Genomic DNA, 18,443 nt, shown 5'->3' with positions numbered 1-18,443 from the left:
GAAAAACAAGCACTGCATGTTCTCACTCATAGGTGGGAATTGAACAATGAGAACATATGGATACAGGGCAAGGAATATCACACATAGGGGCCTTTTGTGGGGTGGGGAGCTAGGGAGGGATAGCATTAGGAGAAATACCTAACATAGATGATGGGTTGATGGGTGCAGCAAACCACCATGGCACGTGTATACCTATGTAACAAACCTGCACGTTCTGCACATGTACCCCAGAACTTAAATTAAAAAAAAAAGAAGAAGAAATTGCAGTATCAGGTACCAAAAGGACAGGGTTTGTAAAGCATGAGGGGTGATTAAAAGTAAATGAGGGCAGTGGCCCCCAATTCTTTTCCTGATGGGTTACCCCTACTGCACTCTGGCATGTGGTTTTTCTACAAAAAAAAAAAAAAAAGTGGAGACGGTGGAGAGCAGGACTGTAGTGTGAAAAGAGGATGATTATGCAAAACATGAAATAAATGAACACTAGTTTGCTGAGAATTATGGTTTCCAGCTTCATCCACGTATCACTCCAGGCAGGGGTCTGGTACATTAGTTTTGGAAAAAACTAAATAGCCTCAGAGAAAAAGCCAGGTCTCTACATTATCCCACAGTGAAACTCAACTGAAATGGCCCATTCCCAGTGACACAGAATTACATGCTTCACATTTAAATATGAATGAACAGCCCATGATCACACCCTCTAGGATGAAAGAACAAAGCCAAGGCAAGCAGGAAGAATGCAACTTGAAGGATTAAACACAATGCAGAGAACAGAAGAAAAGGTCAAAAGGTTATAATTAATGTCCCTACAAAGAAGAAGTTATATTCATGACACCAGAAGAGGTGCTCATTAAAAAAAAAAAATAGGCCGGGTGCAGTGGCTCACACCTGTAATCCCAACACTTTGGGAGGCCGAGGCAGGCAGTTTGCCTGAGGTCAGGAGTTCGAGACCAGCCTGGCCAACATGGTGAAACCCCGCCTCTACTAAAAGTACAAAAATTAGCCAGGTGTGGTGGCGGGCACCTATAATCCCAGCTACTCAGGAGGCTGAGGCAGGAGAATTGCTTGAACCTGGGAAGCAGAGGTTGCAGTGAGCCGAGATCATACCACTGCACTCTAGCCTGGGCGACAAGAGCAAGACTCCATCTCAAAATAGTAATCATCATCATCATCATTATCATCATCATCTGAACCAAAAGAAAAGTAACTCAAAAAATTAAAAATGATAGCAAAAACCAGTTATACCATCCTAATCGGTAACTTGTATTGACCTGTTCTCCATATTTAAATCCATGAACAAGAATCAATTACAGGCTAAACTGCCGGAGTGCAAAACAAAATGTACATTATCAATACTTTATCTGAATTTCAATATAATCACAAGACAGAATTGGAGCTACGCATCCTTCCTTCTCTTTCCTAATCTTCTCACTCCTTCTCTTATAGAGAGGGAAGAATAAAGTAAGTATTCTTCAATAAGACAAGGGCATAATTTCATTTCTATGAAGCACAATAGCCTTCAGAGACAACTCTTCCATATAATTATTAAAATATAATCATATCAACTATTTTAGAACTAAAGTCATCATTTTGGTAAGTGAATTAATTATAGCCTCCTTAATTTATCAATATGCATGTTTTGCAAGAAATGTTAAAACACATAGTTAAGGGATATAACCAAATCATATTGTTCCAACTTAAAGGATTAAGAAACTTTTCTAAGTCTATATTTTCTTTTTACTAAAGTGTTGTTATACCCGCTTTAAAATTTTTCTATGTAAAAATCATTACAATTAAGTTTCATGATTTTTAGAACAATGATTTTCAAACTACATTTTATGTATTAAAAGAGTCTATGCTTTAAAAAAAAAATTAAAACCACCATTTTGTAACTGGATGGTCTCATCCATTGGTATTGTATCTGACTGTAAATTATTTCTTTAGAAGACTCTTAGCCCTGCCCCTACATATTCCTAGTTTAATCCTCCTTTGCAGAGGTGTGGTTTCATTCTCTGTAGAGAAGTATCCTCACTGAGCAACTCAACAATCCTAAAAAGATGTTTTCCTATTCTCACATCACCTAAATTTTAAAGCCCACTGTACAACACTTAACCAGAACTTAAAATAGCTAGAGTAACCTTGCATTCCACTCAACAACTACTCAACACTCGGTTGATGAACAATGTTTACAGTGGATCCAGAAGGTTTTGCTAGTCAATGCTTTCTCTAACAGACTACACTGTGATAAGAAGTATAACCCAAGCACCTTGGGAGGAAGTGCTGTGATGCCATGACACCTTCGTGATGTGTGCAGAGGCAAAGGAAAGCACAGGAGTGCTGTATATTTGCCACCTCTACTCTCAATACCCCAACACCAGCCTTGAATGAAGCTAGACTATAGTGCACCTACTAGAGAGTTGATTTAATTAAACAGGGCATTTTTAAGAAGCTTCTGAAAATGATTTCTGAAATAAGGAAGAAATTAAGAAAACTGTTATAGACAAGGCAAGATCACAGTCCTACTACTCACCACTGGAAACATTCCCCCAGTAATACATTGGATGGTGATATAGTTTGGATGTTCTGTCCCCTCCATATTTCATGTTGAAATGTGATTCCCAGTGTTGGAGGTGGAGGCCTGGTAAGAGGTGATTGGATCATGGGGGTAGATCCCTCATGAATGACTCAGCACCATCCCCTTAGTGATAAATGAGTTCACAATCTGTTCACTCAAACTCTGGTTGTTTAAAAGGGTCTGGGACCTTCCCTTTCTCTCTCCTGCTCTGTCTCTTGCCATGGGATACACCTGCTCCCACTTCACTTTCTGCCATGAGTAAAAGCTCCCTGAGGCTTACCAGAAACCAAGCAGATGCTGGTGCCTTGCTTCCTGTACAACCTGCAGAACCATGAGCCAATTAAGCCTCTTTCCATTGTAAATTACCCAGCCTCAGGTATTTCTTTATAGCAAAACAAAAACAGACTAAGACATAAAATTGGCACCAAGGAATAGGGCATTTTATTATGAATATACGTAAAGACATGGAAGCAGCTTTGGAACAGGGTAACAGGCAGAGGCTGGAAGAGTTTGAGGGACTCAGAAGAGGACAGGAAGACAAAGGAAAGTTTGGAACTTCTCAGCAAATGGTTAAATGGTTGTGACCAAAATGCAGATAGGAATATGGACAGTGAAGGCCAGGCTGACATGGTCTCAGATGGAAGTGAGGAAATTAATGGGAACTGAAGCAAAGGTCGCCCTTGTTACAAACTAGCAAAGAACTTGGTTGCATCTGTGTCTATGTTCCTAGGGATCTGTGGAAGGTTGAACATAAGAGTAAGGACTTAGGTAGGGCATGTGGCAGAAGAAATTTCTAAGCAGCAAAGTGTTCCAGAACTGGTCTGGCTGCTTCTAAAAGCCAACAATCAGATACAGGAACAAATAAATGACTTAAAGTTGAAACCTACATTTAAAAGGAAAGCAGAACATAAAAGTTTGGGAAATTTGCAACCTGGCCCTGTGGCAGAGAAAGAACAAGCATTTTCAGGAGAGGAATTCAAGCCGGGGGAGTAAGCTATGGAGTATTTGCTTGCTAGAGAGATGAGCATGAATGACTAAAAGGTTGCCAAGGGCTAATATCCAAAACAATGGGGAAAAGGCCTCAAAGGCATTTCAGAAGTTTTCAGGATGTCCCTCCCATCACAGAGGGCCTAGGAGAGGAAAGAAGGACTTAGGGGGCCAAGCCCAGGTTCCTACTGCCCAACACAGCCTAGGGACACTGCTCCCTGCAGACCCACTGCTCCCTGGAGACCCGCTGCTCTACCTCCAGCCATGGCTCAAAGGGCCACAAGTACAACTCACGCTGCTGCTCTAAAGGTTACAAAACATTAGCCTGGGCAGCTTCCATGTGGTGTTAGGTCTGCAGGTGCACAGAATGCAAGCATGAAGGAGTCTTGGCAGCTTCCTCCTAGATTTCAGAGGATGTGTGAAAAGGCCTGGCATCCCAGGCAGAAGCCTGCTGCAAGGATGGAGCCCATACAGAGAACCTCTACGATGGCAGTGTGAAAGAGAAAAGCAGGCTAGAGCCCCCACACAGAGTCCCCACCAAGCGGAGCTGTGGGAAGGGGGCCACCGCCCTCTAGACTCAACAATGGTAAAGCCATTAGCAACTTGCAGCCTCAGCATGGAAAAGCTGCTGACACTCAACTCCAACCTGTGAGAGCAGCCATGTGGGCTGCACCCTTCAAAGCCACAGAGGCAGAGCTGCCTAAGGCCTTAGGAGCCCACTTCTTACACCACTGTGCCCTGGGTATGGGACAAGGAGTCATAGGAGATTATTTTGGAGCATTAAGATTTAATGACTGTCCTACTGGGTTTCAGACTTCAGTGGGGTCTACCGCCCCTTTCTTTTGGCAGATTTCTCCCTTTCGAATGGGAATGTTTACCCAATGCCTGTACCACCACTGTATCTTGAAAGTAGATAAATTGTTTTGACTTTACAGGCTCATAGGTGGAAAGAGATGGGTTTAAGATGAGACTTAGGACTTTGGACTTGATGTTGAAATAAGTGAAGACTTTGGGGGACTACTGGGAAGAAATGATTGTATTTTCCAATGTAAGAACATGAGGTTTAGGGGGTCAGGGGCAGAATGATATAGTTTGGATGTTTGTCCCCTCCAAATCTCATGTTAAAATGGAATTATCAATGTTGAAAGGAGGGTCCAGTGGGAGGTGACTGGATCATGGGGGCAGATCCCTCATGAATGCCTCAGCACCACCCCCTTGGAAATAAGCGAGTTCATGCTCAGTTAGTTCACATGAGATCTGGTTGTTTAAAAGAGTCTGGGACCTCCTCCTCCTCTCTCTTGCTCCCTCTCTTGCCATGTGATGTACCCACTCCCACTTCATCTTCAACCATGAGTAAAAAGCTCCCTGAGGCTTCATCAGAAGCCAAGCACATGCCAGTGCCATCCTTCCTTCCTGTACAGCCTGCAGAACTGTGAGCCAATTAAACTCTCTTGAATTACCAAGTCTCAGATATTTCTTTATAGCAAAATAAAAATAGACTAACATAAACAATCTCTGAAGAGAGTCATTCAAACATTATTATTCCATCTAAACTAACTTCCCCTTTCTCAATTGTGCTATGAAGTCTTCACCAAAGCAAACCTTCTCCTCCGCCAAAGTTCAGATGAATTAAATCTACTGCCTTTTCCTGACTTTCCTGCATTTTACCTGACCTCAAACATAGTCAGAACTCTGTCAAAAGAGACGAGATTAGCAGTATGACGTTCATGCTGGGGACTGGTGACAACAACTTCCTCTTCTAGTGGTTTATAAATAATCTGTCTGATCTAGAATTTGCATTAAACCTATTTATGCACATATGTTCTTTCAGCACCTTTCAAAGTTCCTAGATCAATGAAATAATTCTGTGGTTCTACACTCAAACTCTCCCAGGATTTTACGCCAGGAGACATAAGCACGTGGGTACCCTTTGCATCTTCACCCATTTTGCAAAAGTTCATCCTATCTCTTTCCGTCTGAAGGTTAGTATTATTAATAGAATATAGAATAAGAGCTTTCTCTGTCATAAATTAATGTTACGCCTGGTACCAGGCTAGGCCTAGGCAGCAGCCCAGTACTTCCTAGTTCCAAAGGCAACTTTAGAAGTTTTCTTGTTTTTATTTTTTTAATCTGTACCATTTTTCAAAGTTTCCACTCATTTGGGGCTTTAATCCTTTTGAAATTAACTATGTATAACCTTCTTGTTTTATATTAAAACGAATAATTATAAACTCAGAGAAACACTCACTACCTGTACAACCATTCTTTATTTGCTAGCCTGATTTTCTTTTTCTTTTTTAGCTTCCTTCCAACATGTAAGCTTGCCTGATTTTCTGTAACTCCTCACAAAAGATCATTTGGATTAGATGTTCTTAATTATATTTTTGACAGTTTCACAAACTTCCTGGGTCAATATGCTTTCCAAACTGTGCAGTAACAGCACCTATCTTTTTTGTTCCTTGGAACTTCCAATATCTGCTTTCTTAAACATCTAGGTTCTATGTATGACAGGATCCCTCCCAACTCTCCTGAGCTCCAGCAATAAACGACCTGATATGACTGCTTTTTCTGATGGTTCATTTCATTGCTACTTGGTTAATAATCTGTCTTTAATATTCAGCATTAAGTAAAGTTCTCAAGTTTAGGATAAATTAAAACTTTAACAAAGGAAGTCAATAAACTGTACTTAGATTTCATTAAGCATTTCAGCCAGTATCTCTATTGCCACTTCCTGTTCTCTCATTTACACCAGGTACACAGCCACCATTTCTTCCACCCACTTAATGTGGCCTGTAACAAAAGAACACAATCATGTTATCTTTGTTCCTCCTTCCAATTGTGTTCTCTGGGTTTTTCTCCCGGGGTTTCATGGATTCCCCTTCAGATGTATACCTTCTTAACATTCAAAGCCCACTGCCTCACCTCCTAGCAGGTCTTTCCTTTTCAATAGGTCTGCAGCTTTTCACACTAGATTCCAATCTTGGGTGTTATCTTACCCAACTCCAGTGACACCTAAAACACACATTAATCCTTTTTTGTTAAAAGACCCAGCTCATTTTATTATCCATGTTCTACACATTTGCAGAGAGACATCTGCAGGACTAAATACATTTCTAGTTCCTGTACCAGTTGTTTTCACCTATAAATTACCGGCCCTTCTTCCCTCCCAGAAAAAGTTCTCATGAATTTAAACAATTTCACTCTTCCATCTGACCTTTTTAGCCCTTCCCCTCAGTAATTAGGTTAAAGCTTTCTATCACTCAGCTACACTCTAGAAAATTACATTCTCCCTGACTATGTGAGATGCAGTGACTTCCAGCCAAGATGGTTCAGATATCAAAATCCCTTTCACTGACACCATCCATAAAGTCAGTAATTCTATTTTCAAGTCTCAGCAATTTATAGAAGAAATGGTAAAAACGTCATCTATGCTCTCAAAGTCCTCCAGTTTCCTCATCAAGGGTCATAGTGCGGGGCAGGAGGCTTCCACGAGGCTTTTTATATGTACTATCAAGAAGTTAAAGAAGGAAGTTGAGTTGGAAGGGACAAACAGATAAAACATCAAGATGAATGCTGAATACTGTTATCTAGAGCAGCACTTCACAAAGGTTAATGTGCACACAATCATCTGGGGATCTTGTTAAAATGCACATTCCGAGGCAGCAGCTCCAGGATGAGGCCTAAGAATGTGCATTTCTAACAAGCTTCAGGCACACATGTGCTGCTGGCCTGTGGCCCACACTTTGACTAAGAAGGTTCTGATATCTACATAAAACAGGCTTCATTCATTCCTGACTCAGTCTAAACTTCAAGGGTACCATAAAAATAAGCACTGGCCAGTAGCCCACAACCTAGTATTTAAAATAGAAGCAGTATGGTACAGTGGAAAAGAGGTTGGACTTAGATCAGAGAACATTTGTTCTAGCCGTAGCTCAGCTTGGATCCAAATTTTCCAAAACTATTTCAGCTTTAGGAAGTTGAAGCAGGATAGATGAAGAAAAAAAAAATCTATTATCTAGACAGCAAAACACTACAGAAAGGAGATCTTAAAAGCAGCCAGAGAAAAGACAAATTACCTACAAAGAACAATTAGACTTAACAATATTGGTTTGTTGCAGGCTGGTCTCCCAGAAGAAAAGGTGGCCTCCTGCAAAGCTTCAGGGAAAACTGCTATGACTGTGTTTAAGGTAATCAAACCTCATCAACCACAAGGCTGGAATCCCAGTCCCCTAGCCATGCCAGGAAAAAGGCTGGCGTTTCCCCGATCAGGAACAAACCCTGCCACATTATACAGACTTAGCCCAGTCAAGCCAACAAGGGGGTGAGGATATCCTGCAGCCGCAAATGCTGAGCTGAGTGACCCAAGGTTCCATCACAGTATGATCCTAGTGTACTCTGGCCCCGGTCACTCCCTGGAGTGTTGGTTTCTCCTGGAGTCTGAAGTTGGCCCAGCCAGGTAGCTGAACTTTGCCCCAGGGGGACAGGGCACAACTATCACTGACCTTTCTCTGTGAGGTACCCCCCAACACCCCTGAGCACTCCAGCAAGTCTGGTGCATATTCCCTGGCCCTTTGCATTTGTTTGGATAATCTTCAAAATGTTGAGAGAATTAAACATCTAGCAAAACGGATTTTCGACGCAAAAGCAAAATAAGGATATGTTCAGACAGACAAAGACAGAGGTGGTTTACCATCATCCAACCCTGATCAGAGGAAACTTCTAAAGGATATTCTTCAGGAAAGAGAAAATAATTCCGTAACAAGGACATGACACCTAAGAAGGAGTACTGAACAAAAACAATGGTAAATATGCATGTAAAACTACAGAAGCATGAACCGGGCAATGAGCAATGCACAATCTGTAGGTTTAAAATAGAGATAAAAAACACCGGACAATAACAGACTATAATTGAGAATGGGGGCACAGGAGTTAAGTGTTCCAAGGTTGTTACATTGGTAGAGAGGAGAATAAAGATAATGCTTAGCTTCAGACCTTAAATTTAATATACTAACATTTTAAGGATAAGCATTAGAAAAACAAATAAAACATGTAACTTCCATACTCTTCGGAGAAAAATGAAAAGGAGCAAGGGGGCCTTATTTAATCCAAAGGAAGAGGGGAAGGAAGGCAAAATAAAAGAACAAAACTAAAAAGTAAAAAGTGAATTCAGACATATTTGTAATAATAAATGTAAACAGACTAAACTAATTCATTAAGATAAAAATTATCAAAATGAATCATTAAAAAAAAGTCCAAGTACAAGCTATTTATAAGAAACAGGCCTAAAGCCTTAGGACACAGAATAGTGAAAAGTGAAACAATGGAAAACCCCATACAATGCAAATAACCAAAAGAAAACTGATATAGCTATATTAATATCAGACAAAATAGAAAAAAAATTACTAGAAGTAAAGAGGTCATTATAGATTGATAAAAAATTCAACTCGGCCGGGCACGGTGGCTCAAGCCTGTAATCCCAGCACTTTGGGAGGCCGAGACGGGCGGATCACGAGGTCGGGAGATCGAGACCATCCTGGCTAACACGGTGAAACCCCATCTCTACTAAAAAAATACAAAAAACTAGCCGGGCGAAGTGGCGAGCGCCTGTGGTCCCAGCTACTCTGGAGGCTGAGGCAGGAGAATGGCGTAAACCCGGGAGGCGGAGCTTGCAGTGAGCTGAGATCCCGCAACTGCACTCCAGCCTGGGCGACAGAGCCAGACTCAGTCTCAAAAAAAAAAAAAAAAAAATTCAACTCACCAAGAAGAAAACAATTCTAAGTTACTTACTGAATACAAGTCAAAAAAAAATAACAAAAAGATTTTGTTATTTTCAAAATCTATGAGTTGGACATTTTAATACACAATTCTAAATTTCTAATGGTTAAAAGATGAAGTGACAACCGTATTTAGAAGAAAAATAGCACTGAATTCCTTAAATGACCATTCCTATTTTATATCACATTTAAAAATTTTTTAACGAAAATTATACAGTATACATACTCAAAATCCATTTATGGATACATTCCTGTGACTTCTCAATGGTAGCCACTGAGAGGTTAATTTGAGATAAAAGGGAAGTAAATGGGTAGGCTAGTAATACATTTTGGGTAAAGTCAATATAGATTCTAAATTAACCAAGAGATTTGCAATATGTATTTCCTCTCCCGCTGTTTTTCATGTGAGAAAAATAAACCCTATTTATGTAAGTCATAGTCAGGTAGATTTAATGGGATCTATCGGCATTGCTGACTAATTAAGTCCTGACTTTACCTCCATTTATCTCCATTTTCAACACCTGGTATATTCCACAAACAGATCTAAAAGACTGGGATGATAAGCCTTAGAAATGAAAGATTAGGCCGGGCGCGGTGGCTCACGCCTGTAATCCCAGCACTTTGGGAGGCCGAGGGGGGTGGATCACCTGAGGTCAGAAGTTCAAGACCAGCCTGAGCCACATAGTGAAACCCTGTCTCTACTAAAAATACAAAAATTAGCTGGGCACAGTGGCACGTGCCTGTAATCCCAGCTACTTGGGAGGCTGAGGCAGGAAGAATTGCTTGAGCCCTGGAGGCAGAGGTCACAATGAGCCAAGATTGTACCACTGTACTCCAGCCTGAGCAACAGAGCAAGACTCTGTCTCAGGAAAAAAAAAAAAAAAAGAAAAGAAATGAAAGATTAAACCGAAGTATCACAATCACTTTGCCCTCTCACCAAGTGCTTTTAATAAAATAAATATAGACACAATTGATTAAACAAACATATTGAATAACAGAAAGGCCGAGCGTGGTGGCTCACCTGAGGTTGGGAGTTCGAGACCAACCTGACCAACATGGAGAAACCTCCTCTCTACTAAAAATACAAAATCAGCTGGGTGTGGTGGTGCATGCCTGTAATCCCAGCTACTCTGGAGGCTAAGGCAGGAGAATCGCTTGAACCCCGGAGGCGGAGGTTGCAGTGAGCCAAGATTATGCCATTGCACTCCAGCCTGAGCAACAAGAGCGAAAACTCCGTCTCAAAAAAAAAAAAAAAAAAAGAAAGAAAGAAAGTTAATATTAGCATAATCAAGAGTATTATACACTTGTCCGAAACAAAGTTGAAACCTCAAAGTGCCTGTTTTTTTGTGATAGGGTCTCACTGTGTCACCCAGGCTGTGGTGCAGTGGTATGATCATAGCTCACTGTAACCTTGGACTCCTGGGCTCGAGCAAGCTTCCCACCTTTTAATATATTTCATATTAAAATAGAAATGTCTTAAATAGCAACAGTATAATATCCTCATCTACTAATCCACTGTATACACCTGCCATCCCTGACAAATCCAAGGAAGATATGTGAATTGCCTTTAAAAAATGTTTCAATTTACCCTCACCAACACCTGCACAGGATATTTTTTAAAAACAATAAAATCAATATGGTTCCTGCCATCTAAATTTTTTTTTTTTTTTTTTGAGATGGCCAAGCTGGAGTGCAATGGCGCCGTCTCGGCTCACTGCAACCTCCGCCTCCCAGGTTCAAGCAATTCTCCTGCCTCAGTCTCCTGAGTAGCTGGGACTACAGGCGCAAGCCAGTGGTTTTTTGTATTTTTATTAGAGATGGGGGTTTCACCATATTGGCCAGGCTGGTCTTGAACTCCTGACCTCGTGATCTGCCTGCCTCGGCCTCCCAAAGTGTTGGCATTACAGGCATGAGCCCTGAGTCCGGCCTGCCACCTAAATCTTAACCAGGATATAAGTATACTTAATTTGAATGGCCAAGTTTCTGTCTGTTTTCTAATCCTTAAAATTACCAAAGCATTTATTTATAAACATCACCAATAAATGGCACCACTTTATAGTTATTCAAACCAGAAGCCTGAGAGTAGAATTTCCATGTTTAGCAAATAAAAATATCATATGCCCAGTAATATTTGAATTTCAGATAAATAATATACTTTAAAAATGTTTAGTATATCCCAAATATTGCATCTACTGTTGAATTTACTTATACTAAAAAAATTTTAGTATAAGTATATACCAAATATTGCATATACCATCACATTTACTTATACTAAAAAATTATTCATTGTTTATCTGAAATTCGAACTTAACTGGGAGTACTGTATTTTATCCGGTAATCCCAGCTGGAATTGTTCCTCTATCACCTCTCACATACAACACACCACACCAAGACCCGTCAATCACACGTCCTAAAAACATCTAGAATCCATCCACTTTCCTCCATTTATTCTGCCACCACCTTGGTCTAAACCACCAACGCAAGAATCTCCTAGTCCATCTCTCTGCTTCTGCTTTTGCAGAAACATCACTCACTTTAAACACAGTACATCAACTTAATAATAAGAGAAGTAAATGCTAATTTCAAGTTTCTTCTTTTCTGGGGTCAATATTTGGTAGCTCTGGAAATCTAAAATCCCTTAATTAGCATTAGAGCCGCCAGTGAACTTACAATGAACAAATTGAGGCCATTCATGGGTAACCTCTGAAACAATCCCTCTTCAAGTTTTCCAAGGAAAGTAACAATTTTCTTGGGTATGTTGAAGCCAATGACCAGTCCAATCCATTTGCTAATTTGTGTTTATGTAACGCAAGGGGATAAACCAGGCAAAATCTGGGCAGAAACGGTAAATCTGCGGCTCAGTAAGGTTGCCTTAAAATATTCTTGTTTCAGAATGAATTCTAAGATGTATAAAGAGACTCCTTGATTCTAGCGCACACCTGATGTGAGACACTCCTGTCATTCAAATGCGTATTCTATGCATTGAATGGCGTATGCCCATCAGCCCAGGTTGCTAAGCCATGGGGCAGAGCACTAAACAATTTGGGCACTCAGCAAGTTAGAATTCAGATAAATACAAAACACATGGAGCCAACTTTTTCAGATGACTGATGCTCAGGAACAGCTGATGCCTCCTGACTGGATAGATAAATGTTTTGGTGGTGAGAGCTAGAGTTCTCTCTGAACACTGCCAGCCTATCACGTTGTTGTCTAATCATTGAATTCTAACACAGCAGCATATACACGGAAATATAAGTACAGGTTTCAAGGTTTGTGTGACACTACAGAGCTGTGAACTAGCCAAATTGAACACAAATTACTTCCATCGAAATAACAGCCAGAACCAAAGAAAAAATGTTTCCCTGTATATCAAAGAGGCCACAGTATTGGCACGAATGACTCATATCATAGAACATGACGGCAATTTAAGTGTGTCAAAGTTCTCACAATTTAAATCTGAATGTTCACCCACAACAAGTCTTAATATTGTTGATACTAAACAAGGAAACTCCACTCAAGCTCTTTCCACAAGAAAAACGAATTACAAATTCAGTCAGAAGGGTATCCCCAAATGTGAGTTACATAGTTAGGGCTCAGTTATTTAATACACAAGCCTTTCTGTGACTAAAACCTAATCATACCACCAAAAACATTTTTGGAAGCCACATCTGAGATATGTTTTATGTGTATCGTATCTTCTTCTCTATAGTAGAAAAATGACATTTCGGACGGTGGATACACTGGTTAGACCAACATTATAGATTAGAGGAGGATGAATGTCTGGATGAAAAGGGTCGAGTCAACCCTTATTAAACAAGTGTAGACAAATCTTGAAGTCTGCACTTGTATTCCCACGTGTAACCTGCTTTGCTGGCATTCACTGATGAGACAACGTGACAGGCTAGCAGCACAGGAAAATCTGTAGCTCTCACAATCAAAACTGTGTTTGTAAAATGATTCAGCCCCCCCTTTCCTTTTGGCCTATGAGCTGCAGACCCAGCAAGTTGTTTCTGTCACCAAAAATGCGCTTGGAACTATACATAGCGCCGAAATGAGCTTTCTTATGAGACTTCCTTTGGGGACAGGTCCAGAATCTCTGAAAGGGAACTGCTGCGAGACAATTTTAGCGCAGGGATTCCAAATCCTTACTGGGATGCCGGTGACAATGAGTGCTCTGCTGCCGTACCGCGATTTCACTGCAAAGCTTTCCAACACAAGGTCCACGGCGCGGGGAGCAAGTGTTTGCGGGGCAGGACCTTGGCTTTCCTCAGAATCAGGCCTTTCCGGAGGCCCTCCTCCCAGCCTTCCAGCGCCTGGAGCTAGTCCCGTGTCTAAAGGAGTCGGTAGGAAAAAGGCGCAGTAATGCGAGTGGGTGGTCGCCGGCCTGCTCCTTGCCGCCCAGCGACCAACTTTGCGGCGCCGGCGCCAAGTGCCTGGACCCGATTAAAGGGAAGGATTAGAAAGGGGGTGCCCGCCGGGCAGCGTACTCACCCTCCCCAGCGAACGCCGGGGCAAGGATCCGCGCCGCGACCCCGCGCGGCCTTCCGGGTGAGCTGCCCGCGGCCGCCGGGACTGCACGGCCGGCCGGCTCGGCGTGCTTCGCCTGCGCGGTGGGATCTGGCCTGTCCCGTCATCGGCTTCCTGTCCCCGGCAGGCTCTGGCCCAGACCAGGCCCCCGGCCTCTCACCCCGACTTCGGGTTTCCGCTACAGCCCCCAGCCCGGGCCCTGGACACGCGTCCGGCCCCTGCCTCCATGCCTGGCCCCCACGCCGCCTCCCGTCCCTCACATCTCCGGCCGGCGTCCCCACGACCGGCCCCGACCATGCCCCCGGCTGGGCCCTTCAGCTGGGCGCGCACCTCTCCTTGGAGTAGAGCTGCAGCTGCTGCTCCTGCTGCTTCTTCCGGATAAACGCCATGGAGGGCAGGCGCGGGCGGGCGCGGAGCGCACAGGCAGGCCCCACCGCCGCCCGCCGAGGAGGTCCGGGGGAGCCGGGGAGGGCGGACTCGGCGACCGGCTGGGGAGAGCGCGGCTGCCGGCCTGGCTTCCCGTGCGGCGCCGCTGGGCGGCCGAGAGCCCGACGCGGCGTCCCGGCCGCGCTCACCGCAGCATCCTCGCGTGGGGACTCCGGCGGCACCGTGACTCAGGCCCGGAGGAGGGGCGCGCAGTGGCACGAGGCGCCCCAAACTCAGGATGCCTCAGAGAATCGCCAGGAGCAGCGGCCAGACTAGGATCCGACATCACACACTAAATGTTTCACCACTTTACCAACAGGCTGCGTTTTAAATATTTTACGCATAAAAAGGGATGCTGGCCCATAAACCACCAATCTGTTGGCCACAAGGACTTGAAATAACAATGTTTTCGGTCCTCAATTGTGGGGGGGCGGGGGGGAAAGACGGAAGTAACTATTCCAAATACACCAGGAACAAGTGGGGATTTATAGCCAAGGAGCAAGGAGCAGCTGTTCGGAAAACTGCTAAGAGGAAACATCAACTCTAGGGGGAATTCTGGCTGAACCAACATAATAGGAATCCCAGTAAAGGCAGGCCAGGGGGTCAGATACCAAGGGTAGGGAATAAAGAATTTTGATCACATATGGAATGGGGGATTCTTGCTAAACTGCGGTGGCAGTGTTACTTCCTAACACTGCATTTACAAGGAAGTGCACACAAGGACCTGGGAGAAGATTCAGAAGCCTAACTGAAGTTTGGCCAAGCAAAGAATCTTTAACACAGTCTCTTGATGGTTGAAATAATTGGTCACATGTCTTTTTTTTTCTGTATAACAGCTTTATTAGGATATAACTCACATACCAAACAAGTCAACCATTTAAAGTGTACCATTCAGCGATTTTTAGTATATTTCCAGATATGTTCAACAATCACCACACTTTGAGAACATTTTCATCACATGTAAAAGAAACCCATACCCTCTAGCTATCCCTCTGCCTAACTCCACCCTCCAAACCCCAGCCCTAGCAAACAATAATCAATTTCCTGTCTCTATGGGTTTGCCTATTCTGGACATTTCATATAAATGCAGCCATACAATACGAGGCCTTTTGTGTCTGGCTTCTTTCATTTAGCATAATGCTTTCAAAGTTCATCTATGTTGTAGCATGTATCTGTACAGTACTTCGTTCCTTTAGATTGCTGGAGCATATTCTGTTGCATTTTGTTTATCCATTCACCAGCTGATGGACATTTCAGTTGTTTCCACATTTTGACTATTGTGAATAAGGCTGCTATACATCATGTACAGTTTTTTTATGGACATAAGTTTCCATTTCTGTTGAGTGGAATTGGAATCTAAGAGTGGAATTGCTGGATTTGGAGGCGAAAGCAGCTCCATCTTGGAAGCTAATCCTCCGTGCTGGCTTCTGATTAACCCCTGTTCTGGGAAGTCCTCTAAGATTTCTACTTTATCTGTTGTTCCTTGAGTAAGAGCAGGTATCTACCCAGTATGTCCTGTCCTTAGTTCAAACAACCTTGATGTTAATACACTTCAATTGTCCCATCCCCTATGGTATATAAGCCCTAAGGGGCTGGAGTGATGGCTCATGCCTGCAATCCCAACGCTTTCGGAGGCTGAGGCTGGAGGATTGCTTAAAGCCAGGAGTTCGAGACCAGCCTGGGCAACAAAGCAAGACCCTGTCTCTATAAAATGTAAAAAATAAAAATTACTTAGATGCAGTGGCACATACCTACAGCCCCAGCTACTGGAGAGGCTGAGGCAGGAGGATCACTTGAGTCCAGGAGTTTGAGGCTTTTGTGAGCCATGATTGTACCACTGCTCCCCAACCTAGGCAATACAGAGAGAGAGAGAGAGAGACCCTGTCTCAAAAAAAAACAAAAAAAAAAAAACAAAAAAACCGCATTGAGTCCGGGGTAATGGCACAGCAATCCACCATTTCATCTTGCTGCCCAAGACACAGACATGGACATGGCTTCTGTTCCTTAGTCGCTATTAAATGTTTCTTCCCAAGGAACTGCATTTGTTGGCCTCTTTCTTCCACCTCCCGGCATCCTAGGACTTTGAGATAGATTTGTGTAGACCTGCCACCACAGAACACCGGGTCATGTGGTAACTCCATGTCTAAATGTTTGAGAAGCTGCTGAAAGAAGCTGGGCACATTCCTCAGCCCCAGGCTCAAAACTCCCTGAGCCTAGCACAAACACATCCCATCCTCCCATCCCACCACCATATATCTCTCAAACTCCCTGAGCCCAGTATAAACACCACCTGGAAAGTCTCCGATAAGGAGACAGCCGTTCAAGGTTGCTGAAAGCGCAGGAGCCAAAAGAATTTCTTTGTTCCCCTGCAACTTTCGGGCTATAAAAAGCAAACGCTCGCATTGTTCAGGGCCCTCTTGTATACTGTGTAAAGGAGGGACCAAGTTCGAACTTGTAGTAAAGATCCTTGCCACTTGGCTTTGACTCTGGACTCTGGTGGTCTTCTTTGGGGAACAAAAAGTCTGGGCATAACACTGCCAGACTGGTTTCCAAAGTGGCTGTACCATTTAACATGCCCCCCAGCAGCGTAGAAGGGTTCCAGTTTCTCTACATCTTTGCCAATATTTGTTATTACCTGACTTTTGTTTAGAGCTATTCTAGTAGGTATGACTGGTATCTCAATGTGATTATAACTTCTTAATATATGCTGAGAATGAGTCTCTGATTGTTTACCTTTGAGGGATTCTTAAATAACAAGCCTCTAAGTTTCTTTTTCACATTAAACAGGTAATGTCCTAAACTCATAACAAGGTTTAAGGGTGGCACATCTCACAGCTGCACACGAATACCCAATCATCACACTTACAAACTACAAAAGGATCCAAACCTCTAAATTGTATGCTTGTGGAAACATATCTCATACTGTCTTAAGGATCAGGTTTTGCAGGGTTACATTTTTTAAAGCTTCAGGGTAAATATTCATTTCAGCTTTCTCTAGTAAGTCGCAGGACTATGAAGAGAAGGCAGGGAAACCAAGAATAAAAACTGGGCTGGGTCTTTTGAATTTGACCTCTAGCAGCACTAGACAAAATGTTATGTATAGTGAGGACACCCATTAAAAATTTTGGGAATGAATAAAGGTGCCTTGGGTACCCTGTGACTGTGACTGAGTCCCTTCCATGTGTCCAAGTCCTGTGCAGAACCTGTAACATATTAGGTCAGCATTCCTGGAGGAAATTGTGATGCTGTCTGGTAGCCAAGAAATAAATACATGAACAGGTACACAATGAAATAAGACAATAACATTTGCCAAAAGGTACGTGATAAACTTCTTTATGAGAAGTACTACAAACATTCTGTGAGTTCAGAGGAGAGAGATTAATTTGACTGGAATAAGGAAAAAACAACAACAACAAAAACCCAGAATGTAAATTATCTTCTTGAAGTTAAGCATTAGAGGAAGATTAGATGTGATCTGATAGGTAGAGAGTGTTAAAGAATCTCTCCTTAACCCAACTCTAGCCAAATTCCTCTGAGCTCACTTCTCAACTAGGCCTCAGCCTGGGCCTATAAAAACCAGACTCCCAGCACAAATAATTTAGTCCACTCCCCATCCCCAACATTAAAAGACTTAAAAAAACAAACATAATTTCTAACAGCTTGAGGCAACATCCCTAGGATAACCCAGCCCACCTTAATGTACCTGTCTGAGAAAGCTCAAAGCAATCAAAGTAATTTACTACTTGTACCAGGCATGGGTGGCTCACGCTTGTAATCCTGCAATTTGGGAGGCCAAGGTGGGCGGATCACTTGGGGTCAGAAGTTTGAGACCAGTCTGGCCAACATGGTGAAACCCCATCTGTACTAAAAATACAAAAGATTTGTTGGGCACGGTGGCGGGCGCCTGTAATCCCAGCTGTCATGCGCATCCGTGTGAAGAGACCACCAAACAGGCTTTGTGTGAGCAATAAAGCTTTTTAATCACTTGGGTGCAGGTGGGCTGAGTCCGAAAAGAGAGTCAGCGAAGGGAGATAGAGGTAGGGCCGTTTTATAGGATTTGGGTAGGTAAAGGAAAATTAGTCAAAGGGGGGTTGTTCTCTGGCAGGCAGGTGTAGGGGTCACAAGGTGCTCAGTGGGGGAGCTTTTGAGCCAGGATG

General features: G+C 42.9%; 1 protein-coding gene and 1 non-coding gene across 3 annotated transcripts in view; both read right to left on the bottom strand.

Annotated features, from left to right (window-relative positions):
• LOC105482245 (neutral sphingomyelinase activation associated factor) overlaps positions 1-14,362 on the bottom strand; it is a 77,737-nt gene extending 63,375 nt beyond the window's left edge. Inside the window, exon 1 of one of the 2 annotated variants that reach the window (XM_024792964.2) lies at positions 14,191-14,362. In XM_024792964.2, the coding sequence (XP_024648732.2) occupies positions 14,191-14,249 (59 nt within the window). In that variant the 5' untranslated portion in view covers positions 14,250-14,362. Of the gene's footprint in view, positions 1-13,824; positions 13,983-14,190 lie in introns of those variants that run through there. The other variant, XM_011742266.3, reaches the window with a different exon arrangement.
• A 2,701-nt stretch (positions 14,363-17,063) lies between these two features.
• On the bottom strand, positions 17,064-17,167 carry LOC112426748 (small nucleolar RNA U13). Its single transcript, XR_003018150.2, has one exon. It is a non-coding gene; the product is annotated as a small nucleolar RNA U13 (small nucleolar RNA).
• Between the last annotated feature and the right edge of the window lie 1,276 nt (positions 17,168-18,443).

The sequence above is a fragment of the Macaca nemestrina genome, chromosome 8 (genome assembly GCF_043159975.1).
Source record: "Macaca nemestrina isolate mMacNem1 chromosome 8, mMacNem.hap1, whole genome shotgun sequence".
Classification (NCBI taxonomy): Eukaryota; Metazoa; Chordata; class Mammalia; order Primates; family Cercopithecidae; genus Macaca; species Macaca nemestrina.
The sequence above is the reverse complement of the archived record's forward strand: the minus strand, read 5'-3'. Positions and strand labels throughout refer to the sequence as shown.